We start from the raw sequence: 27,930 nt of genomic DNA, 5'->3' as shown, positions 1-27,930 counted from the left end.
AGTTATTAGCAAAATAGATATCATGAAATAACCACAGTAGAGATAAAGAAAAAACAAAAAAGGGGTCAGGCTTTGTTGAGAATATAATGTCTTTTTTTGTAAAATAAGGAATTATAATTTAGGTAGAAGGCCAGAGATGTGGCAGATGAGGACAGCCAATAAAATGGCGTTTAATAATTCAATGCTTATGTATTTTATCAGCAGAAATATTCTAGATTTGTGTCTTGTAGCAGAATTTATGAAGCTTGATGTTTTGAATTGGAACCCTGCAAAGTCAGCTTTGCTGTGTATCTTTCTGGTTTACACACACACTCACACAAACACACACACACACAGAACATGCGCAAAAAAATAACTCAAGTGTGTTGTTGCTTAGCTCTGGGTAAGATGGTTGGGGCTGACTTTATGATCAAAAGGCATTCCAGCGATGACCATTCCATCTTTTTCAACTTTGTCTTCGGCTTATGTTTAAATGTGTTCGATGCTGTTGGGAGTGTTTTGGTGGTTTTGGAAGCAGAAAACAGTTGCGAAAAATGCAAAGGTTAATATCTTACAGTTTTGGTGAATTCTTTGGAAGGAGAAAAACAAAAAATAAACCAAAAGAGACAGTGAAAAACAGGTGTATATATATATACATATATATATATATATGGTTATAATCCAACTAGGAGATAACTTACATGTTTTTCTTATATGTATAATTTCGTAACTCCTATTAGTAAATAAAACATATGTAATGGTGAATAATACCAAATATTTCTTCCAATCTCTTGTTTTGATACACACACACACACACACACATACACACATATATACATACATACATATATATACAGATATATATATACACACACACACATATATATACATATACATATATATATATATACACATATATATGTATATGTATATATACATATATATATATATATATATATATATATATACACACACACACACATATATATACATATACATATATATATATACATATATATGTATATATATATATATATATATATATATATATATATATATACACACACATATATATATATATATATATACACACATACATATACATATATATATATATATATATATATATATATACATACATACATATACATATATATATATATATATATATATATATATATATACATACATACATATACATACACACACACACACAAACACATGCATATATATATATATATATATATATATATGCCAAAGGAGGTGGGTGGGGAGAAAAAAACTGGAAGCAACACCATAAAGAAGTCAACAGAGAACAACATCAACAACAAGAACAACAATAATTACTGAGGTTATAAAACAAAATAATAGAAGCAGTAAAATGTTAGAAGAGAATGGAATCACGTAAAGGTGGGTTCAATTCCAGTGAGAGTCAGGGTGAGGGTTGCTGAAAACTATTTGTTTAGTTATATAGCTATTGTGTGTGAGTGTGGGTGGGTGGGTATTATAAATATATGCATATGTGAGTGTGTATATATATATATATATGCATACACACACACATAAATGCATAATTATGTATACATAGCTACATACATAAATATACATATATGTATGTATATACGTGTATGTATATATATATATATATATATATATATATATATAGACACACACAGACATTCAAATACATATATACAGAAGCACACATAAACACACGCGCACACACACACATACACAAGTTACTCTCAAAAAAACACGAACAAGAAAACCCAGTCTATAACGAGTGAACACAATAAATAAATTAATTTGTCAGAAATTCTTATAAAGTTTTTCTAACAAATAGTGAAAGGTGTTGGTAGGTGTGAGCATTCCAATGATTGGTTATTGGTCTGCAGAACGATTATCTTTGGAACGACATCCATTTCTTCAACTGATCTATTTGAAGCTGTACACTGGCATGACTCGTCCCTCCTGGAAGTGTGTATTGCTCTACACTGTTGTTATAATTCCATACAGATTTTACATCGAGGTCAAAAACAGGACTGACAGATCTCAACTCAGCCAAAGAGAGTTTCGAAAAAGTGACCCCCTTTTTCTGTGACAATCTAACACACATTCCAACCAGGCTGTGCGCCTTGTCAGCAGGTAAGCCCTTTCGTACCATGTAATATTCCAAGTCTGGCAATAACATATCTTCACTGAGGGAAGCTTCCATTTTGTCTGGGTTTATTTTCAAAGAAGAAAGGATTGCTCTGGTTATTGGTAAAGCATTCACAATTGTCTTGTAAATGTCAAACATTCCTTTGGCATTTGATAAAAAATCATTGTTGTGTAGGTTTGAGAATTCCTTCAAGACACTCAACATGTCAGTGTATTCCCCAAAGATGTGATTGGTTTTACCACGGATTTCTTCCAAGCTGCGAGCATTCTCATTTGAAAAGCTACTGGCATTATTTTGGACATTGTGTAATGGATGGGAAAGTTCAACAAACCCGAAGTCTTTCGTACTGTATAAAATAAGGTCATTAGCCAAATTGTGGAAGTGAGCTGCCATAATCGACGCCCAGGCAACGTATTCAAAGATAATGTCTTGGTCGTTGACAGCATCAATGCTGTTTTCTATGATGTCAGCAAACCCAAGCTCTTTGGCCAAAAACATTCTGTCAACCCCAAAAGGGTTTCCTGCTAGAGCCCCACTTCCAAGTGGCAGCAAGTCAACTCGTGAAAGTAGATCCATAAGTCTTTCAATATCTCTTTTGATTTTCCAACCAAAGCTAAGCAACCAGTGACTCCATCTGATTGGTCGAGCTTGCTGCATTACTGTGTAGCCAGCCATAAGAACACCAAGCTCCTTCTCTGCACGCTCAGTGATCACACCCAACAGCTCAATAAGATCATTCTTATGAACACTGATGGCATTTTTTTGCCACAGTCTAAGACTTGTCGCCAACTGGTCATTGCGATCCCAGCCAGCATTTAACTTATTTGCTGCTGAACCAATCAACTCTGCCAGGCGCCGTTCATTGGCAGCATGGACATCTTTATCATCTGGCTTCAAGTCGAACGTCCCATTTTCCCACTCCATTCCAATCATTTCAAGACCATCCAAAATGTTATGACACTCTTTTCTCGTGAGGAGACCGACCCTTGTCAGGCTTTTGGCATACGCCTTACTGCATTCGATGTCCTCTTTGAAGAGATTGTAATCAACAGTTTGAGCAATGCCATAGTTCTGTAGACTGTCTTTTGGAGAAGTTATGAGATGCGTTCCATGGAACTTGGAACTATTTACCACAGACGGTTGAGTGATGGCATCTTTCAGAGTCAAATGCAATATTTCATGGAAGCTTTTGGTAAAATTATGTCTGAAGCGGGTGCTGTTGGTGAGATTTGATTTTGGAGTCTTCTTGACGGGCGACGTCTGTGTTGAGACTCTTGTCTTGCTATAGAAAGCACTCATTGGACCCAGAACGAAAATCAACAGCAGCAGAGTCACAGTGAAGATGATCATAATGAATGATTTCATGAAAGAACGGTAAAGGCTCTGCATGATGGTTTTTGTAGAATTGAACAACGAACACAATACGGAGGGGATCAGTGAGATGTGATGGCTTGTTTCCAAGACAATGAGTTGGAAGACAAAACAATGGTCATTAAAAAAAAAACAATATAAAATGGAAAAATAAAACAAAAATGAAATAAATGAAACTATTACAATAACAGGATGAAGATGGTCAAATTTCTTCCAGTTGGTCAGGCAACCTGTAAAAGAGAAGAAAAGTGAATTAGTTATTCCTGACAGACACATTCTTTATATACATACATACATACACACACACACACACATACATACATACGTACATACATACATACATAATATATTTATCAAATACACATTATGATGGACATATATTGCAAACATACAAAAATATTTCACATGCATGAAAAAAAATTGATTTGATGAACTCAATGGAGAGAGAGAGAAAGAATATGTATGACTTGTTTATTAGGTTTTTTCATCAATTAATTATGCATTTGGGCATGAGGCTAGTAATTTCAGTGAAGGGGGTAAGTCACTTAGATTGACCCAAGTACGCAACTGGTACTTATTTTATCGACCTCAAAAGGGTGAAAGGCAAAGCTTGACCTCATCGGAGTTTGAACTCAAAACATAAAAACCGACCAAATCTCTAGAAATAGTTTCAATTGTCTTGTTTTTCTCTTGTCTATGATATTCCCCCATGTAAGCTCTGACATCTTTGGAATTTGTATGCACCCCTTTTTTTTTTATTTCAGTGAAGCCCTTTATGTTAAGGTGGCCTCTCGCCTTGCTTGGGACAAAATCATCAGAAAAGAAAAACAAATAAACAATTCTCCCTTAATCAACAACAATAATTCAGAAATTCTGAATTTTGCTGAACAAACAGATGAATGCCAAAACCTTTTAAACACTCTACGAGTGAATTGGTGCAGGCTGCATCAAGCACAAAACCGTAACTGGAAAAACAGGTCATTCAGGACGAATATAAAAAAAACCTTTCAAACTGGGTCTTTAAATAATAAATGAAAACAGCAGTAAATTGCCTGAAAGACTCTCAATGAAGGGACATAAACAAACAGTGGAGAAAAGCTGTAAATCTCCTGATGCTTAAGTGAACAATCACATTGTTAGGGAAGCACACAGAAAGGTGAAGCTACACCATCAAAATACAGGCTGTTCAAAAAGTCTCTCCGCAGTAAGTGTTCTATTGCAAAATAAATATTTCTAAGATGGTATAAAGACTACAAAATGACATTGTAGGGTAGGTGTGAAAGGTCACATCTGGCTAGTTTGAACATAAAATAAATAGAATATTTGGGTTGAATATGGCCAGTTGAAATGCTAAAGGGTTAAAAATAGAAAAGCAGTTTGGAAATGGTAATATTAAAACTTCAAAATGCCAAAATTAATTTTCATTTCAGGGAAAAACTTTCAGAGAAAACTAAACGATTAATTATAAACATCAAATGAAGACGAAGATTCCTTTGTGACCGCGTGGTTTCAGGTTCAGTCTCACAGCACGGCATCTAGGGTAAGTGTCATCTACTATAGCCCCCGGCCGATCAATGCCTTATGAGAGAATTCGATTGGAGAAAACTATGTCGAAGCCTGTATATATTGTATGTGCGTGTGTATCTTCGCCCCAGCACTTGACAATCGATGTTTACGTCTCCGTAACCGAGCAGTTCGTCAAAACAGACTGACAGAATTAGTGCCAGGCTTATAAATATAAGAACTGGGGTCGATTAGTTGGAGCAAACCCTTCAAGTCTGTGTCCCAACATGGCAGCAGTCCAATAACTGAAAAAAAAAATAATTTATAAAAAGAGGGGAAGAAACCATCCCCTTTGCATGGAAAGAGGGGGGGGATAAACCAAAGAGTTTCCTCCCTTTAACTACGTTTTCACACACGCGTTGTTTTAAAATTTTTATTAAAAGATTTATTCAGAGAAGGATAGGTTTTGGACACGCCCTTTTGCAGGGGTTTCCATGACAACGATCTATAAACTGCTCCGCCGTAGGATGTAACATACCAAAACACCGAGTAATACCAGATTAGAGACCTGACTGATTTCTTGTACCATAGTGAACTCTGCTACAACGACAAGGGAGTCTCTGACCTGATCGTCCGACTTAGTTGAATTAATGGCTTAAATCTCTCTCATATTGCAAGGAACCGTTTTAAAAAAGAAGAAGGACGTTTAATAACATACTCTTAGATATATTATGTCTGAAATAAACGAAAAGAGGGGGAGAAACAATAGGGAAATAGATGTAAATGTCACGGTTGGAATGTCTTTATCCATAAGTTTGTTTGGTCCGGTCTGACCACGGGGTAAACAACAATTGCAACTGGGCTACAACTAAAACCTTTGCGGCTTTTCTATTGGGCCTCACTCAACATGCTAGAAATAATAACTAAATGTTCTTCAAAGTATTCCCTGTCTTGAGAAAGGCAATGCAACATAGGATAAAGTAATTTTAGATTCTGGAAAACAAAAAAGGATGGGAAGATCACGCCTGGCTCCCTTGTATCAGTGAGAGGGATGAGATTCAGTGATTCAGTTAGACTTTGTGTGTTTCATAAGTTGATGCGGAAGTTTACACTTCGTTAGATATAAAATGAATTCTTTCGAAGAGATACATTGTCCCTTTCCAAATCCAACCCCTTTTTTGTTTTTAGTGAAGAGTAATAGGTTTTATTTAATACAAGCAATCAAATCGACCTCGAAATATCACCAACCATTCTACTTATCTTAGGCGGACGGAAAACACACAGAAGCCAGGCAGAATTAGAACTCAGAACAGTGAAATATCAAGTTAATTACAGAGAAGCCTCAATACTAAATGTGATAAAAGTCTCAACTAAAGAATCCTTCCTACTCTATAAATTCCTCTCCCAACAGATATTTTATAAAGTATTTGCTAACGTGCAATTAACCCAACTATCGCCACACTTTTGGTTGTGGCTGAACACATGCGTGAGATTGAAGTGTGGCCAATGGTTACATTTATGAACAGAATCCAAGCTCCACGCGTATCTCTTCAGAAACTCAACGCCACGCTATGATGCATGCATTCATTACATTTAGTTTAATTTATCTCCTAATGTAATAATTCTTTGTGTCTGGCACACGACCAGCATTGTTCAGGTGGGACTTATTTCATTGACTCCTAAAAGAGGAAAGGCCAAACCAAGCTCAGTGGCATTTGAACTCAGAACGTAAAGAGCCCGTCACCATGGTTCAGTATGTATGGTTGACTGATTTTGTCGAGGAGGTGAACGAAGATATACTTCGTTGATTGCATGAATAATTGAAGTAAAACCTGCGAACATTTAACTGAAATATTCATTGTTGCACATAAAGAAGGTTGTCGTTGGGCATTTACAGTTAACAATATTAATAATTACAGAATGGCAGAGAGACACTGTTCTGAGATTGCAGAAAGCTATCTTTACAGCAACATGTCGGTTTAACATATACGAAATCACTGCGTTCTCTTCGTAGCGACAAAAGTCCTTGATTGTCTGGCTTAGGCCGTGTGCACAAATATCTGGAATCATTAGAGAGGTAAGAATAGAGGAACATGTCGCTGAGCTGCCTTCGACATTTTGCCTGGCAAGAAGAGAGATTTATGATTGAGTAGGTCGCTCTCTACGCTCTGTAAAGAGTTTAGGCGCCAAAACGGATTTTTAATAAATTTCCTAACACAGATTCTCACTACTTTTATCTCGGCAATATCTTCCGTTCACACATCTGATCCCCAAGGGCATATTTCAAAAACTTATACATGATACTACTTCTACATAAATAAACAAGAAAATGGGTGGAATCAAAATATGTGGTTTGTAACCTGGTGGAATAGAGATACGAAAAATAAACGACTCGTTGTGATGAAACGTGTCTCATTTTAAGATTAATTTAAACAGAAATTGATGCCGTCGGCTACAACTTGAGCTGGGTTTTGTTGAGGTGAAAGACCTGGAGGAAACGGCTTGATTTGGGAAGAGGGAAATCTTTGAGTTCTTCTCAGTACACGTAGATTCCACTTGTACCTTACTCACGCGCACAAGGTTCATTTCTGCCAATCCATTTTCCGATTCACTGGCTGTAGCATTTACTCCTTTGAATATATTTGTATCATTCGATTTTCACTACCACTGCTTTCGTTTTATTTTTATCGAATACTTCTTTCCCAGCAATCAAGAAGTAGGGGAGATTAATGTAGCGACTGCTATTCAGTCAAGTGAAGATTTAGCCGTTCACCATTTTCACCAGCTTATTGGGCCAATCAGAGCTTGGTAATTCTCACTAGATACTTACTATATAAACGGGAACTCAAGGATTTCTCTCTTCTCAAATCAAGCCGTTCCCTTCATGTCTTTCATGTCAACAGAACTCAGTCGAAGCAGTAACCGGTGGAATCAATTTTCGTTTCAGTTAGTCTTAAAACAAGACACGTTTTATCACAACGAGTCATTTATTTGTCGTATCTCTATTTCACTAGGTTACAAACCACATATTTTGATTCCTTTTTTTTTTTTTTTAATCTCAGCAACATTTTCAGTTCATACCGTATGTGACCTCCAAGAAACTGATTCCGAGAACATAAACATAACATTAGTTCTACAGCAAATTTGTCCCTTCAACACCGTTTTTCTGAATGATGTAATTGAAAATTGTCGTTTTTCTCGGCATAAAGTTTTGCATCAACCAAACCTGCAATTACAAAATTTTGGACCTGAACACGTGCTGTTAAACAACATTGAAGTATTGTATCACAAAGGCTGCTAGAAGCATTAGCGTAGCTGTGTGGTGGTGGTGGGGGCGGTAGCCAGACGACATCTCTATGCCATGTATTTGCCTAGCCACGTGACAGATATACATGACATCTCTCTCTAGTTACGCAACATGTACACTTTTTATGAACTGAATTTATCAACCCATCATATATGTTTGCCCAACCATTATGGACACTCGTGTCTGTTAGCCCACTCAACATCTACATACTGTGTCTATTTGCGCAGCTAATTTCCATACACTGTGTTTATTTGCTCAGCCAATATAAACACACTGCACCTATTTGTCTCACAAATATCTACACACTGCATCTATTTGTCTAGTTAATTTCTACACACCGTGTCTGTTTGCCCAGTCAATATCTATATCCCAAGTCTATTTGCCCATTTAATATCCATATATCCATATATTGTGTTTATTTGCCCAGTTAACATCCGTACACTGAGTCTATTTGCCCAGCCAATATAAACAAACTGCAACTATTTGACTAGCAAATATCTATACACTGTATCTATTTGCCCAGTTAATATCCACATACTCTATTTGCCGAGTCAGCATCTACAAACCGTGTCTGTTTGGCCAGTTAATATCTACACACCATATCTATTTGCCCATCCATATTTACCCTTCCTGCCTATCTACAGATCATATATACAATATCCGATTCGTCTAGCCAATGTCTACACACCGTGTCTGTTTGGCCAGTTTCAATAACTACACACCGTGCCTATTTGCCCATCTACATCTGGCCTCCATGCCTATCTACGTATCACATACACAATATCTATCCAGCCAAACAACATTTATCCACTGTGTCTATCTAGCTGAATAAAACAAACCATGTGCATCCAACTGAGATTTATAATTCATGTCCATCATGCAACCAGTCACCATCCACCAGCCACTAACTAACGGTTGAAGAGGAACAATATATATATATACAATCTGTGTCTATTCAGTTGATATCTTTTATAGGCTGTGCTTATCCGACAGAGATCAATAAACTATGTCTATTTGATCAATATCCACAGATATTGGTGCCTATCTAGCAGGCAAAAACCATTCTGTATTGGAAAGAAGGAACGAGTGGAGCTGATGGAAAACTAATCAATGGAACTCTGCTATATTCTAAGACTCGAATTTCATCAGTGAACAGACACCCTCTCAGTGGGTCCCCCTCCCCCCGCCTATCAGTTCCAATCTTTCTCTGGTTTAACCCCCCCCCCCCACCACCTCACTAACACTTGCCATGTCAATAACAGAAACCTCCCCCTTCCTTTTCTCCCACCTCAACTACACTTTCGTACCACTCTCTCTTACCTCCTATCTTTCTCTCTCTCTCTCTGCCTCTCGCCGCCATCGATACCATAATTCTACCAATAATAGATATTCTTTGATCACTAACTCACTTTCATACACGCCCACCCCCTTTTTGCTCCCCCTCTTCTCTTCACTTTTCCTCCCCAATCATGGTGGCGACATTAATAAACTCACTCTCTCTCTCTCTCCTTCCTTCTCTCCCTTACAACTCTTCGCTGCCAATTACCATAGTTCTGAGACTCTGATAAAAATATTACACAAAATAACAAAGTTGAGAAAAAAATACTCGAGGGTAGCGACCCGCAAACTAAATACAGTAGCGTCTCACATATGTAATGGAGTCAGTTGAAAAAAATCGATTAAATTCGATTATCTATACACTTAGCAGACGAAGACTCCCTCTAAGAAACATCAAAGAAGGGAGATAATTCCAATAAGATCAATTAATTGAAATTTTGTTGAAATTTAAAACCAGCAGAATGGGAGAGGACGCATTTCTGGTTTATGTGATTTATTGAAGCAGATTCTCCTTGGCAAATATCACCGTCTTGGGCCCCGGGGCCAGTTATCCAGTTTCTATGGCGTGTAAGTAACCGAAATCACAATTGTTTTCATTGAACAAGACGCCAGTCCGTCGCAGGGTGACAGATTTACAGCTGAGTGGACTGGGGCAATGTGAAATGAAGCGTTTTCTTCAAGAACACAAAATACCGTCCTACGATCTCGCAGCCGTAAGCACAACACCCTAACCGCAAAGCCTAGCAATATATTTAATCGACTAAAACCTTTAAGGAGGTACCCCTCAATAACTGAAACGACAGAATACAAGTTCGACTAGAGAGGAAACCATTCTTGTTGTTTAACCTCAGGTCGGCTGAGTGTGTGTGTGCGTGTGCCTTTGTGGATGTGTTCATCTCCTACCACTGCTTGACAGTGTTGATGTGTTTACCTCCTCATAACCAAGCGGTTCGGCCAAAGAGACCGATAGGATAGGTACCAGGCTTTAAAAAAATAAGCGTTTGGCTCGATCCGTGCGACAAAAGTTCTTCAAGGTGGTGCCCCAGCATGGCCGCAGTCCAATGCCTGATTCAAGTAAAAGATGAAAGATAAATGTATGCGTGAGTGTTGTTGTTGGCAAAATGGCCAAATGGAATGTTCTCGACGATACGGATGTCTCCAAAAACAACACAAGATGGATGTGCTTTGTTGTAATCTTTCTTTTATTCTCTTGTCTCAGCGATTGGACTGCGGCCATGCTGGTGCACTGCCTTGAAGGGTATAATCGAACAAATAGACCCCCTCCCCACCAGTGTATTTCTATCGGTCTCTCTTGCTGAAACGCTAAGTTACAGGGATGTAAACAAACCAGCACCCGTTGTCGAGCGGTGGTAAGAGACAAACAGCGCAAACATAAAAACACACATGCACGCACACACACACACACACACACACACACACACACACACACATATATACGATGGGCTTCCACGCAGTTTCCGTCTACTTACTGAACCTCTCTTTCGCCTCAGAGATAAAAATATTCTATGACACTTGCTCACAAACAACAGAAAGCACACACACACACACATGTATGTGTGTGTGTGTGTGTGTGTGTGCCAAACATCAATCAATAAGTCAGACTTCATTTTTCCATAACAAACAAAAAAACCGAGATCAGTGTTTTAATAATTGACGTATCAACACCGAATGTCTATTGTGTGAGGAAACAAGTTGAAAAAGGAGAGAAAAAAAACACACAGAAAAAGAGAAAAACAAAACGGAAAGGAACCGGAATGATTGAGGTTTTTCACTGAATGGACATTAAAAAGCAAAGAAAGAAGGGAAAACACGTGCCAGAATCATCGCTTTTGTAATGGTTACAACCAAAATGATATACAATCGCTTCTGATGTCCTGACATCGTCATGTTAGTTAAAAGGACTGCGACGAAACATTGCACTCCGTCCCAACCAACACCTTGTAGACAGAACTGGCACTCCGTCGGTTATGACGACGAGTGTTCTAATGACTGAAATAAGTAAAGGATAAAAGATACTTACATTGGCAATGCTAGAGTGTGTGCAGTCCGGGGCAGCCCTTTGAGTTTGCGGGGACCCCGGGCCCCAACAAGCCATATGTATTATACAGGCTTAAACCGCAGATTCATAAGTGACACCCCTCCCTCCCCCCATATATCTGTCACCTGGGTGAGGTGGGACGAGGGGGGGGGGTTATGACGCCCCTCCGCACTTCTCCACCACCACCGCCGCCGCCACCACCACCACCACTACCACCCCAGCTACGCTACCGAATTCCTACGAAGAATTTGTTAACCTTGAAAATTTAGCTGCGCATGTTTTCCAAAACTGCACCTAACTCTTATCAGGTGTAAGAAGAGGAAACAACTGTCGCATCCATCAAACCGTAAATGATAATAATAATAATAATAATAATGGTGATGATGATGATAATGATGTCAAGTTGTTCCCCAAACAGAAGGAATTTCGGAGAAGGCGTTCTGTAGTTAAGAGATCAATATAGTATTGGAAACTAAAATTGGACTGGAATGAAGTCAAATAGTTAGACGGGAGAGAAATGTATTGGAGAAAGTCGTTGAGTTATTGTGTGAAGGGTAGGGGAGAGGAGAGAGAGAGAGGGGGTCGGGAAGAGAGAGAGATGAGAAAGAAGAGGGGTGGAGAGAGAGAGGGATGAGGAGAGAAAAAGAGGGTAGGAGAGTTAAAGATAAGAAATAGAGAGGAAGAGAAAGAGAGAGAGAGAGAGCTGGAGGGAAAAGAAAATAGAAAAGACAGAATGGAAGTGAAGGGAAGGAAAACGAAAGAGAGAGAGAAGAGATAGATTTGTGTGGAAGAGAAAGAGAGATATAGTGTGAAGAAGACGAGAGCGAGAAGGGGAGCGAAAGGATGAGAGGAAGGGAGAGTCTGAGAGAGAGAGAGAGAGAGAGAGAAAAAGAGAGAGAGATAACCTCTAACCAAACACGTCTGCTTTAACATTTTGAAAAGGAGTATTTTGTTGTCAAAGTAAAGGTGATGGGGGAAGATAGAGAAGGAGAGAGTGTGTGTATGTGTGCTTGCATGTGTATGTGTATGTTCATATATAAGTGTCCGTGTATGTATATGTATATATGTATGTATGTATCTATGTATGTATTATACGTATGTGTTTGCCTGTGAGGGAGAGTGACGGGGGGGGGGGAAGAGGTGTAGATTGTAACAGGAGAGATCGAATCGTATATATCATGTGATCGATAAATCAATGCGGTAACGGTGGAGTGAATTGGAGGAGGGCGAAGAAGGTGGTTTAAAAGTATTGTTGGGTAGAAAATGTGTAGGTATGTGTGTGTGTGTGTGTGTGTGTGTGTGTGTGTGTGTGTGTGTGTGTGTCTATAGATGCATGTGTATGGAGTGGGGAAGTGGGTAGTGCCGTACCCCAGCGCAGACGTTATAGAAGTTTCAGCATGATCAGACAACTTGAGCATTTAACTTTTTTCTTCATCTACCACCACCACCACCAACAACAACAACAACAACAACGTCACCACTTCCACCGCCGCCGCCGACCACACCAACATCGCCATCACCTCCACCACCACCAACATCCATTGCCAAAATCAGCAACAAGCAATACTAGACGAGCTCCTCACTACTACTACTGCTGCTGCTGCTGCTATTACTACTCTCACAACAGCAACAAGCGCCACCACAAAGTGGCGCAGCCAGAGTGTGTGCCGTCCGGGGCAGCTCTAGAGTTTGCCTCTCCACCCTCGGCCCTGCGCTGCTTGTACAAAATTATACAGGAGACCCAAAAATAAAAGCGTCGTTCAGGGCGGAGGCGGGCCGCCTCCTAGGTCCCTCCCTAGCTACACTACAGCTACGACACATACTACAGCAACAGCAACCACAAAACTAATTCTCTTAGTACGACCACATTAGCAGTACTGTAACACCAACAACAACAACATCACAAAACCGTAAGTACCACAACAGTAGCATTACCCATACTATACCACCTGAGTACCACTACAAATCTACAAACATCACTATTCCACAATACTTATTTACAATGGACAGATATGTGTCCTCATCTTGTTTGTTATCACAACGTTTCAGCTGATGTATTCTCCAGCCTTCATCAGGTGTTCTGGTGGAATTTCAAACCCAACCCTTTTTTTGACTCATGGGGTACACTGTTCTCATTCCTAAAGTATGTTGCTGATGCTATTTTCCTGTTGATATCATTTTTTTCAAGTCCCTGCCTGGGATTGAACTTAGAATCCGAAGGTTAGTAGCCCGCGCTCTAATCCTCTACGCTATATGCCCGTGGGCATATCCGTCCATTGTAAATAATGTACATAATTCCTCATCCCAATAATATAGAATAGTATTAGCCACAATACTTGCATACTAACACCACTTCTATGCAACTACCAGAACCATTTTACTGCCTCCAATACAACAATGCCACTGCTACTGTTGCTACACCATCATCAGTGCGTCCAAGCTGTGAAGGCACGTGGCTTAGTGGCTAGGGTATTCAGCTCGAAATCGTAAGTTCACCATTTCGATATTCGACAGGGCGTCATGTCCTTGAGCAAGACGCTCTATTTCACGTTGCTCCAGTCCACGAAGATGGCAAAAATGAATTTGTACCTGTAATTTGAAAAGGGCAGTTTTGTCACTTCTGTGCCGCACTGAATCTCTCTGAGAATTACGTTAAGAGTGTACGCGTGTCTATGTAGTTAAGAGTTAGAACTATTATTTATGGTCTTAAGTTTAAGGTTTTGGGTTAAGCCGAGGATTTACGGTTCGAATTTACGGGTCAGAATTTAGAGTTCTATGAAAAGGGGCTGTACTTTTAAAATCGCAATTACAATCGTTTTCAAGAGGAATCGGAAGAAATAGTTGAAGAAAGAAACTAAAACATGATGGTTCTGGTAATCTACTTGGTGTCCTACTTCTGAAATTCCACTAATTCTAAAATATTATGTTGATAAAAATATTTGTTGATGATTTTTGTTTACGTTATTTAATCACTTTTAATTTTTAATAACATCGATATTTTAATCAATGTATGAATAATCTAGAAGGTTTGCCCTATATTTAAACCAAATGTAGTAAGACGAATTCTAAAGTTTGTTAGGCTATTGAAAATTTGTAGACGAAATTTATAAAATAATTGTAAAATAATTTAATTAGTTTAATCAAATGAATTATATTCAATTAAAATCTGATATACGAAATTTATAAACTGATTGTAAAATAACTTAATTAGCAATTACTAACACAGTTATTAGATAAATAAAAAAAAAGCGTTAAAATTAATTTAATTTAACTTGACTTATGTTTTATCCTTTACAGATTTTAGTCATTAGACGGGGACCATGCTGGAGTACCGCCTTAAAAGATTTTAGTCGAAAGAATCGACCCAGTATCCTTTCTTTTATTCTATCAGTCTTTTGCCGAACCGCTAAGTTACGAGCACGTAAACACGCCTACACCGGTTGTCAAGCGATAGTGGAGGACACAGACACAGACATACATATGCAATGGGCTTCTTTCAGTTTCCTCTACTGAATTCAGCCACAAGAGTTTGGTCGGTCGGAGGCTCTAGTAGAACTCACTTGCCCAAGGTGCCATGCAGTCGGAGTGAACCCAGAACCATGTGGTTGGGAAGCAAACTTCTTACCACACAGCCACGCCCGGGACAGAGATATTAAAAAAAAAAACTTGTCAAGGTTTAGTTTACTCGTGTCACTATCTATGTGTATAAGTATAACAAGGTTGCTATTTTGTTAATGTGTCATAAAATGCCGATATGAGAAAGAGACTTGAAAGACGCATTCTTTGCAGCGAATGGAGAGGATGCAGCATACAATTTGTAAACGTCTGGAAAAGCAGCCTTAAATGGATATAGGGAAGAACAGACATCTGACAACTTCTTAGAAGCAATGTTTTCTAAAATGTAAAAGTTTGGCAATGAATAGCTCGTAGTAAAATGAGCTGTCCAAGTTGTTTATGCTTACGAGTTCAGAAATAGGAAATAAATTTGAAACTTCTAAAAATGTTTCTGGTTCAATAGTCAAAGCCTCTACAACAGTAAATATCGTTGTGTTGTGTTCATTAAAGCGACATTAGAGTTCCTCGGTGCCGTTATGAAATATATTATTGTAAATACGATTTAAAAATACGTATTTGTTGTCGGAGTCTCTATGAATAGGCGTTGACATTAATCCGTTTTGACAAAGCATTGAACCAGTTAATAAATCCCTCGACTTCAAACGATTGTCAAGATTCTGGGATGTACAAAAACGACGCCAACAATAGCAGAAAGCAGTCTTAGACTGAACTGAGAATTCTAACCAAAGTCAGCCACTGAAGCACGAAGCACAGAAGTCTCGTTTTTCTCTATTTACTGCATTCTTTAGGATGATACATTGTTAATTCTCGTTGACATGGCATCATATCTAATCCATACAAATCAAGTTTGGGAAATATATCAAGTTGTGTAGGTTCCGCGACATCAGCTGCCAAAGGAGTGAAAGTTTGTGGAACTGTTGCAGATTCGGTTGATTGCGGCCGAGGTGAATTAGAAGAAATCTCTTCGGTCTTGTGATTCGGACAAATTTTGGAATTTCTAACCCAAAATAGAGAAAATGGCTCTTTGTTGTTTCAGTGCTTTCTAAATTCAAATTAAATGCATTGACGGAACCCTTTTTATAAATGTACCATAAAAATTTAATTTTTGTTGAGAGAGTAAGGAATAAAAAAGCAAGCATATTTTCCAACCCCAAAATGTTCAACTAGGGTAAAATAGAGTCTGGCCCTCAGTGAACAGAATGTCCAAGTTGGACTACAATTAGCGGATGGCCCTACTTTCCAGGACAGCTGTGTACTTTTTTCTTTTTAATTCGGACTACTTGCTGTATTTGTGGCTAATTTTAAAAAATCTGGAGTTACAATCCAACAGTAACATCTACAATTGAAATATTTGTAATTTTAACTACAGTGCGTCCATAACAGAGATATATCTGGACAAATACTGCAATTAATTTGCACTTTTTCGCGATGTATATGCGTTAAGCATGATACACAGATGGCTATTTTAATATAATACTACTTCTGATGCACATTACAAACTTTTATTCAGCCAGGCAGTCAAGTTTTCGTTCTAATGCAAGACGCCTTTTTAATTCCCTCGATTTTAGTCCCCACCTCAGTTGAGGGGTCTTGTCCTACAAGTTACTTGGCGACTTCACTGCTGCTTGTGCTACGTAAGAGGCACCCAGTACACACTGTAAAGAGGTTGGCGTCAGGAAGAGCATCCAGCTATAGGAACTATGTCAGTAGAAACTAGACAGTAGAGATTGATACAATCTTCTGACTTGCCAGCTCCTGTGAAACTGTCCCACCTGTGCCAGCATGGAAAACGGATGTTAAATGAAGACAACGACGATGATGATGATGATTTACAAATTTATATTAATGAAAGTTTTGGCCAATCAGTAAAATTTACAGAGAGATTAAAGGATATTTGCAGTGCAACCTTCTCCAATACTTTAATTGATATTACATTCTGAACGAACTGTTGTTCAATTAATTAGATGCTCGCGTTAATGGTTTAAAATATTTTCATAAAAAACAATGTAAAACTGAAATGCTGATGAAATTTCATTTCAAATTATTATATAAAATATTTTAATAATTCTCAATATTAAAACAGCATTCACATATCTTTTATCTTTTACTGGTTTCAGTCATTAGATTGCGGCCATGCTTGAGCATCGCTTTGAGGAATTTTTAATCGAATGAATCGACTTCAGGACTTACTTTTTTGAAGCCTTGTGCTTATTCTATCGGTCTCTTTTACCAAATTGCTAAGTTACAAGAAGGTAAACCTCAAGACTGGTTGTCAAGCGGTAGTGGGGGGACAAAGACACACACAAACACACATACACAATGGACTTTTTTTTAGTTACCGTCTACCAAATCCACCCAGAAGACTTAGTTTGGCCCAAGGCTACAGTAGACGACATTTACCCAAGGTTCCACGCAGTGGGACTGAACTCGGAACCACGTAGTTGGGAAGCAAACTTTTTACCACACAGCTTCGCCCGCGCCTATAACGAATGACCGAATTCCACGCTTAAAGCACCGGTAGGCAGGTAATAGTGGTAGTGCTTGGTCAATGTTTGCCTCAAGAGATAGTTTTCACCTGTAGAGGTGTCGTGACAGGTGTTTCTTAATGAATTTATATTAGTGCTATCTTAAAGAAAGTGGGATGATCTAATATTTTTCAACACTATATCTAAGACGGTAAAGTGTGAAGTGAGATATATTAAAGCTGCTATTTCTTGCTTATTGTGCAGCCATGTAAAGACTCTTTGGTATATCAAACTGAACAGGAAGCTGTTGGCAGCAGTTGCGGACGTGTAAAAAAAGTAAGAAATATTTTTTTACATCTATTTTTTATTTTTATTTTATTTATTTCTGCCATTGGGCAGTAGCCATGCCGGGAGAACTACACTGAAGGGTTTAGTCGAACAAATCGACTCCAGTATTAGATTTTAAAATCTGACACTTATTCAAGTTGTCTCTTGTACCGAACCACCAAGTTACAGGGATATAAACAAACTAATACCAGTTGTCAAGCTAAAGAGGGAACAAACACAAACACGAAGGCACACATGCATACAAAGCATTGGTAGGCCCAAGGCTACAGTAGACGACACTTGCTTAAGGAACGTGCCGCACAGTGGCACATGATTGAAAAGCTTACACGTTTCAACGGTTCCATATTCATTCATTTATACAATAAGTAAATGGTCAAAATACAATGGAAACTCACAAAAATTCTGGAAATCCGAACCCCAATTTTCAAATTGAGTGAGAGAAATAAACAGGACATCAAAGAACTTTATGTTAAATGCATAATGTTGAAATACGAGCTCACAAAACCAATTTAATAAAGCATGTTTCTTCAGTTAAGCATAAAAATATTCTGTAATAAACTCAACTTCCTGATAGGTTATCAAAGCAGTTGTTTTCCGGTCGTAAAATAACAAAATTAGAAGGGGGGGGGGGGGGGGTTAGCAGCAATTGTAGCATGTCCTGCATCGATCATTTAAGAGAACTTACCAATACAGGAACCATTTTATCATCAGTTGCAGCTCATTTGAAGCCACATCAGAACAAACTACGAGCAACAAATGTTATTGTTTCATTCTTACTGAGAGAAAAAAAAATTAAAGACATAAAGTAAGAAGGATCAGTTTTGGAGTTCATCGTTTTAAATGCACAAGATTCGAGTGTAATTATTAGAAAAGCACTGATATGGGCGCAGGCGTGGCTCTGTGGTAGGGAGTTTGCTTCCAAATCACATGGTTCCGGGTTCAATCCCATTGCGTCTGCGTAGCACCTTGGGCAAGTGTTTTCTGCTATAACCTTGGGCTGACCAAAGCCTTGTAGACAGAAAATGAAAGGAGTCGTGATATTTGTGTGTGTGTTTGTCTCCCATCACCGCTTGACAACCCGTGTTGGTATGTTTACGTTCCCGTAACTAGTGATTCAGCAAAAGAAACTGATAGAATTAGTACCAGGCTTTAATAAGTAAACAAGTATTCGGGTCGATTCATTCGAGTAAAAACTCTTCAGGATGGTGCTCCATCATGGCCGCAGTCAAATGACTGAGGTAAGTTAACGAAAACATAAAAACTACATCCTGCCCTAACGGAGTGAAGCTGAGGTGAACTCCAGATGCACAAGAATTACCAGAACAGGAACGAACTTTCGCATTCCCTACCCCCACCACCGCGTCCAGGTAATGATTGTAATCGCGTACGAGCGAATTGCGATCGTGTAGTAAATGACACTTGAGAAGTATAAATATATCACTCCGTCCACAGACATGCCACATGAATCAAGGAACGAGACAAGTGCAGGCCGCCAACTCGGAAAAGCGTGCAACCTCATCCAAGTATTTCAACCCGCCTACCTCAAGAAATGAAAGCACATGCATTTGTATCGTTCACGAGGCAACGCTCAATGGTTAACTAAACCCAACCGAAATGTGTAAGTTTGGCGATGGCCCTTTTATGACTGGAGCATATTTTCGGATTTGACAGACATGGCAGGTCGAGCTTTCATGGTTTCTCTAAGCAGAGAGAGAGAGAGAGAGAGAGAGAGATGCAAAAATAAAGTGTAGAATAGTGTTTCTCAACCAGGGTCCATGTGGTCCCGGGGGGGGGGGGGGGGTTCATGTAAGGGGGCCACGCAAGCGAAATAGTAAATTTAGGATCCACAGTTGTAGTTTAGGTGCCCGTGAAAAAAGAATGTTCGTTGGGTTTCTTTCTCTGACATTTTACATAGGTCAACCTACATGAGTTAATATGTGAAAAGCAAAATAGGGATTTTGAAAGAGGTGTCCATAAAACTAGTTTTTAAACATCGAATGACTATGGGGGTTCACCAGAATAAAACAGTAATCAAAGGGGTCCAGAGGTAAAAAAAATAAATGAATAAATAAAAAAGGTTGAGAGAACCAGCGAATAGAATAACAAAAGCCGAATGAAACATCAAACGAATTTGCTGAATAAATTATTTGGATTAAAAGAAGGCAAAGAAGCAAAATACAACGGGAGACCCCTGGCGATAACAATTTAGAGATGAATTAATTCAAACATGCAACGTTCTTAATCACACACACACACACGGACGGACGGACGGAGCTTTCCTTGCATTTGAATAGAACGACAATAAATCATATTTATTATTCATAACCCACGTTGTATTGATACTCTGATAATTATCTCTTTCGCTCTCTATCTATCTATTTATCTATATATACACATACATAAACACATTCATATATGTTTGCATACACACACACATGTAGAGTGCATGCACGTATGTATGTACGTACGTATGAGCTTACATGTTGAATATTCAAGGCCAGCGCGTGCTAAACATATGAAAGAAGAAAGAAACAATGACACACTTTTGTAGACATAAATATTCTTATTTTCGCCTCAAATGCAATTATATAAGTTGAATAGTCACTGGCCAGGTTGTTTGGAAAATACGATTGGGAAAAAGCACACACACACACACACACACACACACAAAAGCAATAAACGATTACACTCCGCTATTGATTTACTCGTTATCACACTGTCATATGTGATAACATGTTGAGTTAACTGCAGGCATCGGTAAGTCGTCATCACATTTTTACGGTCAATAGAGAAACTGCCAACCCTCACCACTTAAAACAAAAACGAAAAGACGACACACACACAAACATACACACGGACACGCACGCATGCATACGCACACACGTGTGTATATATGCATGCATGCATGTAGATAACATGCAGGAATGTTTGTATATGTGCATTGCATGATGGGGGAGCGATTATGCAGTGCTTCTCATTTAACGTATGTATTCAAGTTTCTCAGAGATCGTCTGATAGAGACGAAGCTGGATGTAATAAATGTAATATTCCGTGGGTGTTAGCGCTCTTACCCCCACCCCCACCTCTTCATGCCCGTCAAATACAACAAACAGTCTCCATTCAATTGTTTATTGCTCGAAAACATCTATCGATCACCCAACATTTCTTCTAATCTTAAACATAAAAACATAAACAAACACGCTACTTTCTCTTTTATCCATATGCAATAATTATTCGTCTAAGCATTCATTCATAATGCACGCTACATTGGGAGTTCAGTACAACACGCGCTCGCGCGCGCGCAAATATACATACACACAAACATACAAAATACACACACATGCATATACAAAGTATACATACATTTAATATATTTGAATAGCCATAAAACATATATATTGCAAGTATATATATACACTCACACACGCTGCAAAAATGAAAGAATAACATAAATATAATGATAGACGACGAAAGGAAATACCTTTGTAGAAGTTTCACAGCATTTTCGTTGCAGTAAATTAATGGACGTCGTTAATAAAAGTGGAAGCGATATTCGGCGGCGACTTCGGATATAAATGCTAGACGTCAGGTGCGAGTCTTCCAAGCACCTGCCACCAATTAAACCATGCCAATTACATCGGCTGCTCGAGGCTGGCAATATAAATTACTGCCCCTGTTTCGCATAACTTTTCCAACTCTTCTGCGTGGAGAGGTTAAGAAAAGCAACCGTGTCGTGCTTTAATTAGAGTGGAACTCTTTTGTGACAGAAATTAATTTAGGACTTTCTCTGAAATATTACATCCAAGATGGTGAGTATGCGAGCACATGTCTTGGGAATTCTCTCTTTAATGTCTTATTTTATGATGTTTTCTTGCTTATTGCGGAAGAATATATTATTTTTGAGGAAGATATATTATGTTTACTATTATTTCGCAATAGAAAATATAAGATATCCCTGTTTCTTCTCATGTTTACGGTCCTTTACATGTATCCATGTATTTGTTTGTTTCGTTTCTTATGGAGTTCGCTTAGGAGATGAGGGTGATTTTTTTCGATGAATTATGGTTTCGTTAATTGATTTTTAAGGCCAATACATTAACGTAATACCTTTTAGTTCGATATCTTAGTGTTTCGCTGTTCTGTGTTCGAATATTGTTGAAGATCGACTTCAATGTTTCCGTAAAAGGGTTTTAGGGTTACGGTCGTCCCTAACCCTAAAACCCTTTTACGGAAAGCGACGATCTTGTTCAGAAACATATACAAACGCACGTAGATTAGAAATGACGTAAAATGTAATCAAAACGATAGATCGCCTTGACAAGTTTTTGGTGAATTAATGTTGTGTACTAATTGTTATCACTATGTTCATACGAGCAACACGTTGTTTATTCGTTAAAATAATCAAACATCGCCGATTCATTTGGGTCGTAAATTCACAAGTAAAATATAAACAGGAAAACAGAAGATATGTAGATTTAATTTTTTTTTTCAATTTATATATACATTAAGAGAGATATTGTATATTCCAATAACAGTATTAAGTACAAGATTCTTGTAGAAGCGACTAAATAGATCTTACATGTAACTCCACAATACTATCCTTGTTAAATATATTTTTATACTTAAACGGTATTTCTAAGTGTACATACTGGAGTCATCATCATCATTATTATTATTATTATCCGCCGAGGCTGACTTTGTCTTTCATCCTTTCGGGGTCGATGAAATAAGTACCAGTTGACCACTGGGTCGATGTGATCGACTTAACCCCTCCCACCTTAATTCCAAGCCTTGTGCTTAACGTAGAAATTATTATTATTTTGAAAATTGAATGTTGTATGTGTTTTTGTCTTAAAGTCTAATTTCAGGCAGTACTGGCATCAGCCATGTTTGGATGGTGCTTTGTACGTGCCACTGGCACAACATGTCTTCAACATTTCTATGTTTCGTTGTTTCAGGCGAAAACAAAATCAGGAAGTAACAAGAAATTTGCTTCAATGAAACGGATAATAAGTTTGAAAGATGCTCGGATGTAAGTGTCTCTTATATTACTTTGGTACTCCGAGCCTAATTTGTGTTTGTAATTATCTTTCTAATTACTATTATCACTGCTGCTGCAAAAATTTCGGGTCTCGGGCCTAGAGTCTGGACAGTGTGGTCATTCACACCGTCCACTTAGACCTTTTGTTACGATATTTCTATTGAGGTATGCTGTTTTTGTTTCAATTAATTTTGGTAATAATGAAGAATTTAATCTGGCCGAAATATTCTACCTGCCCAGATCCCAACTCTCACACCTATCCTACAATGTCATTCTAAAAATATAGAAACATGCCATTGAAATCTCGAAGTTACAAGATGTGTGATTAATGTGACTAGATTAGCAGTAATGCATGCCATGTAAAAAGCAGCCAGTACAGTCAGTAAAGTGGCTGGCATGAGGAAGGGCATCCAGTGTATTTTTAGGGTTAGCCACATTCAGGTGGCAAATATACTTCATGATGTCATGCAGTTACTGTTTATACCTCGCTCAGAGATTTATTATATGTTGTATATCTTTTTCTTTTAAACAGAAAACATAATCAGCAAAAACCTAAAAAGAAGAAAATTGACAAAAGTGATATAATTGTTCGAGATGCGTAAGTAATTTTTCTGTGCTGTTCATAATCTTTTTTTTTTTTATTCATAAATGCAAAATGAAACAAAGCCAGAAATGGTTTTCCAGATGTTTTCAAATTCATAATTTTTTTTTTTTTATAAATTTTCATGCAAAGTGTATCAAGGTATTTTCTTTTTGATCACCAGTGTCCCATGAAGTTAGAAAGCTTGAGAATCCTTAGTATGTGTGTGTGTGTATTTTGAGTCAGTGGTGAGAGCATCGGGCTCACAATCATGAGGTACTGAGTTCAATTCCTGGACTGGGCTGTGTGTTGTGTTCTTGGACTCTGCTAATCTAATCCATGCAGGCATGAAAAAATAGATGTTAAAACAATGATGATAATATGTATTTGTCCCTCTGTGTGAAATCACTTAATCTTTTTCTCTTTTGCAGACCACAGACCTCTTCTGCATTATTTTTCACTTACAACACCCAATTGGGTCCACCCTATCGGGTTCTGCTAGACACAAATTTCATACATTTCTCAGTCAAGAACAAAGTGGACCTTTTCAAGGGTCTCATGGATTGTCTTTATGCTAAATGTAAGTGTTTTCCTTTCTTTGTGTTATTTGTATATTTAGATTTGCTTTGCAACCATGTGGTTTAGGGTTCAGTTCTAGTGTGAAGCACCTTGTTCAACCCACCCTGTTAAGCTAAATATGCACCAAATGAGAAATTTCTAAGTCTTCATGCAGATTCATAAATGTTCGTAATTGGATGGTCATTGACTCTCCTGGGTTTCGCTGCCCTTTGTTGGGTTTGGTTTTTTCATCCCACCCTACTTACCAAAGAGGCTTGGAAGTAGTTGAGGGTTGGCCACAGGAAGTGCATCCTGCTGCAGAAAATCTGCCTTGGTGAACTCTGGCCAGCTTATGCTAGTATGGAAAAGCAAAGATCAAAACGATGATTATAACTTCTCCATGTTATTCTTTTTGGCTGCTGTATAAAATTAGATAGTACTTGTCTTGCTGGTTTTAGGTGACCTCATAGATAAACGCCAGATCTTACCTTTTTTTTACAGGTATACCATATGTGACAGACTGTGTGTTTGGAGAATTAGAAAAACTTGGCAGCAAATACAGAGTTGCCTTAAAGTAAGACCTTTACTCTTTTTTCTACCTGTTTCATTTAATAATTAATGTTGTGTGTTGTCTGGCCTTTAAAATAGATGTGGCTATGTGGTAAGAAGCTAGCTTCTTGATCATGTATTTCAGGTTCAGTTCTGTGTGTGACACCTTGGCATGTATCTTCTGTTATACCCCTGGGTTAGCCAAAGCCTTATCAACTTTGTCTTTTAAGGATTGTAGGTTATCAAACCCCACTTTTCTATATTTGCAGGGGGGGGGGGGGTAGTGGACAGAATTGGTTGGGGTAAATTTTCTACAGCTGGATGCCTTTCCTGTCACCCATGCCTGTTTCGAAGCAAGGTTATATTGCTCCATGACCTTGTGGTATTTTGCTACATTTTAGGTTTCTTCTCTAGTCAGTAATATAAATATTGATAGATACAGAAATAATTTATTTTTAAATGCACAATAATACTAATACAATAACATGATCAGGATAAACTATCCATATATTGCAGAAAAATTTGTTACCGGCCAGCCATGTAACTTGAACTCACATCCCTGTGATTACACATCAAGTATTTTACCTTTAGTGTCTTATAAAGCTAGATTTATAAATCCTAAAAATTGTTTGTTAGTGGGCAATTTGAGAATAAATTATTTCTGTATCTTTCAATACATCTCAACGCTTCTAAAGCAAATATTGTTTGTTTACTTTCATCGTAATTTGAATCTGATGTATTATTGTTACTTATTTTCCCATTTCAGAATCCTAAAAGATTCCCGTATTGAACGGTTGTCATGTCTCCACAAAGGTACCTACGCTGATGACTGCTTGGTACAACACGTGACTCAGGTGATTATTATTATTATTAAAAAGGTGGTGAACTGGCTGAATTGTTAACATGCTGGGGAAAATGTTTAACTGCATTTCGTGTGTCTTTACATTCTCAGTTCAGATTCCACCGAGGTTCAAGTTCTATATTTAAGAGACGTGGAATTATTTACATTTGACGGATATTTGTCCTCATCTTGTTTGTTGTTAACACAACATTTTGGCTGATATACCCTCCAGCCTTCCTCAGGTGTCTTGGGGAAATTTTCGGACCTATGGTATTTTTCAATATTATTAATATTATTATTATTATTCAGGTCACTGCCTGGAATCGAACTCAGAATCTTGGGTTTAGTATTCCGTGCTCTTAACCACTACGCCATTTACCTTTCATCCTTTTTGGGTTGATAATTTAGTAGAAGAAATTATTATTGTTATTAAAAAGGTGGTGAGATGGTTGAATTGTTATCTTGCTGAGCAAGATGCTTTACTGCATTTTGAAAAGCATCTAGTCCTCATTGTAAAGTGGTTGGCATTTGGAAGGGCATCCAGCTGTAAAAACCTTACCAAAACTTACCTCGCCTGTGCTTGTGCCACGTAAAAAGCACTAAGTCCACTCTACTGGATGGTTGGTGTTATGAAAGGCATCCGGCTGTGAAAATACCACCAAAGCTGCCACAGAAATAAATCTGTAGAGTGTTTAGAGAAAAACATCCTGATATTCAATTTATTTCATTTTCTGAATTTATTTTGCCTTTTTGCAATTTTCTGGTGTGAAAATAATTGACGCTGGTCATGAGGTTTCTCAGTATTCTTCGAGGCTTCGGATTGAAAACCAATAAAGAAAGAATCGAAGAATGATGTTGCATAGCTTTCAAGTGCTTTTTTTTTTCTTTCTCTATTCTCAGCACAAATGTTACATTGTTGGTACATGTGATAAAGATTTAAAACGGCGCATTCGCAAAATCCCTGGAGTTCCTATAATGTTCTTGCGGAAAGGAGGGTGAGTATTGGCTTTGCAAATTATTATTATTATTATTATTATTATTATTATGGCAGCCAGCTGGCAGAATCGTTAGCTCACTGGGCAAAATGCTTAGCTGTGTTTCTTCTGTCGCTACGAGGTCAACTTTGTCATTCATCCTTTCAGGGTCGATAAATTAAATGCTAATGAAACACTGATGTCAATGTAATTAACCAATTCCCTCCTCCCATATTTCAGGCCTTGTGCCTATAATAGAATGGATTATTATTATTATTAAGATGGCCTGCTAGCAGAACAATTAGCACATCAGACGAAATGCCACTAAACATTTTGTCTGTCTTCACGTTCTGCATTCGCATTCCACCGAGGTTGACTTTGCCTTTCATCCAATTGGGATCAATAAAATAAGTACCAGCTGAGTACGGGTGTTGATGTTATCGACAACCAATTTCGGGCCTTGCACTTATAGTAGAAAAGATTATTATTATTACCTCCACCTTAGTGAAGATGGAGGTATTGTTTCTTTGTTTGTCTGTGGACAAGATATCTCAAGAACTGTTGAATAGATTCGGATGAAACTTTCAGGGATGTTTGGCCTCATGACTGGTACAAACTGATTAGATTTTTGGATTGGTCTGGTACCGATCACGGATTCTGAATTATTTGTTATATTTACTTTACATGAAGTATTATGATCTTACTTTGACTTTCAAGTCTTTCTCTTATTATCTCCCTTGAAAGCATGCTCATGGTTTCCACGTTAGTTATGGTGGCATTGCTGTTTGCAAAGTTTTATTTTCATTGCTCTATTATTAATTTTACTCGCGTCTCTATCTTAGTAGAAACCGATAGATAAAGAAATCAAACAGCGGTACTGCCGTAGAGAAAGAGTCAAGATACCAAAAAGAAAAAAATGCCATAAATGACTTCAATAATAATATTTTTCATGTTAATTCAAATAATATTGGAAAGGATTAAAATAAATGGACAAACTTATCCGACACCCACCAATAAAATGTGCTTGAAATCAGGCAAAAGTCATTAATTTTCACTAAACATATTTATATGCACATACTTTCAGTCATTAATATTATTAACTGAGCAATTTTTTGTTATTTTCTTTCTATATTTTTCAGATATTCAATAGAAAGAATGCCAGATGCCTATGGAGCTCCAAAGGTTTGAAAGACAAGGTTGTGGGTGTGAGAGAGCTTTATATTCTTATTGTTAATAAATATTGTTTATAAACAACACTATGTGTTCTGATATAAACAACA

General features: G+C 37.9%; 2 protein-coding genes across 5 annotated transcripts; one reads left to right on the top strand and one right to left on the bottom strand.

The window, feature by feature from the left end:
- Positions 1-1,828: 1,828 nt before the first annotated feature.
- On the bottom strand, positions 1,829-21,726 carry LOC106872110 (argininosuccinate lyase). 3 transcript variants are annotated; one of them, XM_014918975.3, is made up of 2 exons: positions 21,589-21,726; positions 1,829-3,741 (listed from the first exon to the last, which is right to left on the bottom strand). In XM_014918975.3, exon 2 carries the CDS (start codon positions 3,527-3,529, stop codon positions 1,880-1,882), a length of 1,650 nt encoding a protein of 549 aa, XP_014774461.1. In that variant the 5' UTR covers positions 3,530-3,741; positions 21,589-21,726; the 3' UTR covers positions 1,829-1,879. The 3 variants fall into 3 exon arrangements, 1 of the variants encoding a protein (XP_014774461.1); XR_016243551.1 differs by lacking the exon at positions 21,589-21,726 and adding an exon at positions 8,096-8,233 and having other exon boundaries at positions 3,606-3,741; XR_016243550.1 differs by lacking the exon at positions 1,829-3,741 and adding an exon at positions 8,103-8,240.
- On the top strand, positions 13,324-27,930 carry LOC106872111 (rRNA-processing protein FCF1 homolog). Of its 2 annotated transcripts, XM_089359231.1 has the most exons (9): positions 13,324-13,628; positions 15,016-18,095; positions 23,066-23,139; positions 23,681-23,746; positions 24,160-24,308; positions 24,788-24,860; positions 25,602-25,689; positions 26,577-26,671; positions 27,790-27,930. In XM_089359231.1, exons 3-9 carry the CDS (start codon positions 23,105-23,107, stop codon positions 27,836-27,838), a joined length of 555 nt encoding a protein of 184 aa, XP_089215357.1. In that variant the 5' UTR covers positions 13,324-13,628; positions 15,016-18,095; positions 23,066-23,104; the 3' UTR covers positions 27,839-27,930. The 2 variants fall into 2 exon arrangements, with proteins under 2 accessions (XP_089215357.1, XP_014774462.1); XM_014918976.3 differs by lacking the exons at positions 13,324-13,628; positions 15,016-18,095 and adding an exon at positions 21,779-21,916.

This window comes from Octopus bimaculoides, chromosome 11 (genome assembly GCF_046866305.1).
Source record: "Octopus bimaculoides isolate indiv1 chromosome 11, ASM4686630v1, whole genome shotgun sequence".
NCBI classification, from domain to species: domain Eukaryota; kingdom Metazoa; phylum Mollusca; class Cephalopoda; order Octopoda; family Octopodidae; genus Octopus; species Octopus bimaculoides.
Note: the sequence above shows the minus strand (reverse complement) of the source record. Positions and strands in the feature narration are given on the sequence as shown.

Excerpts from the sequence above, each read along its gene's own strand:
- LOC106872110 (XM_014918975.3), bottom strand. The coding sequence starts at position 3,529 with ATGCAGAGCCTTTACCGTTCTTTCATGAAATCATTCATTATGATCATC.
- LOC106872111 (XM_014918976.3), top strand. Across the intron at positions 23,140-23,680 it reads AGTTTGAAAGATGCTCGGAT|AAAACATAATCAGCAAAAAC; the intron begins GTAAGTGTCTCT and ends TCTTTTAAACAG. Across the intron at positions 23,747-24,159 it reads GATATAATTGTTCGAGATGC|ACCACAGACCTCTTCTGCAT; the intron begins GTAAGTAATTTT and ends TCTCTTTTGCAG.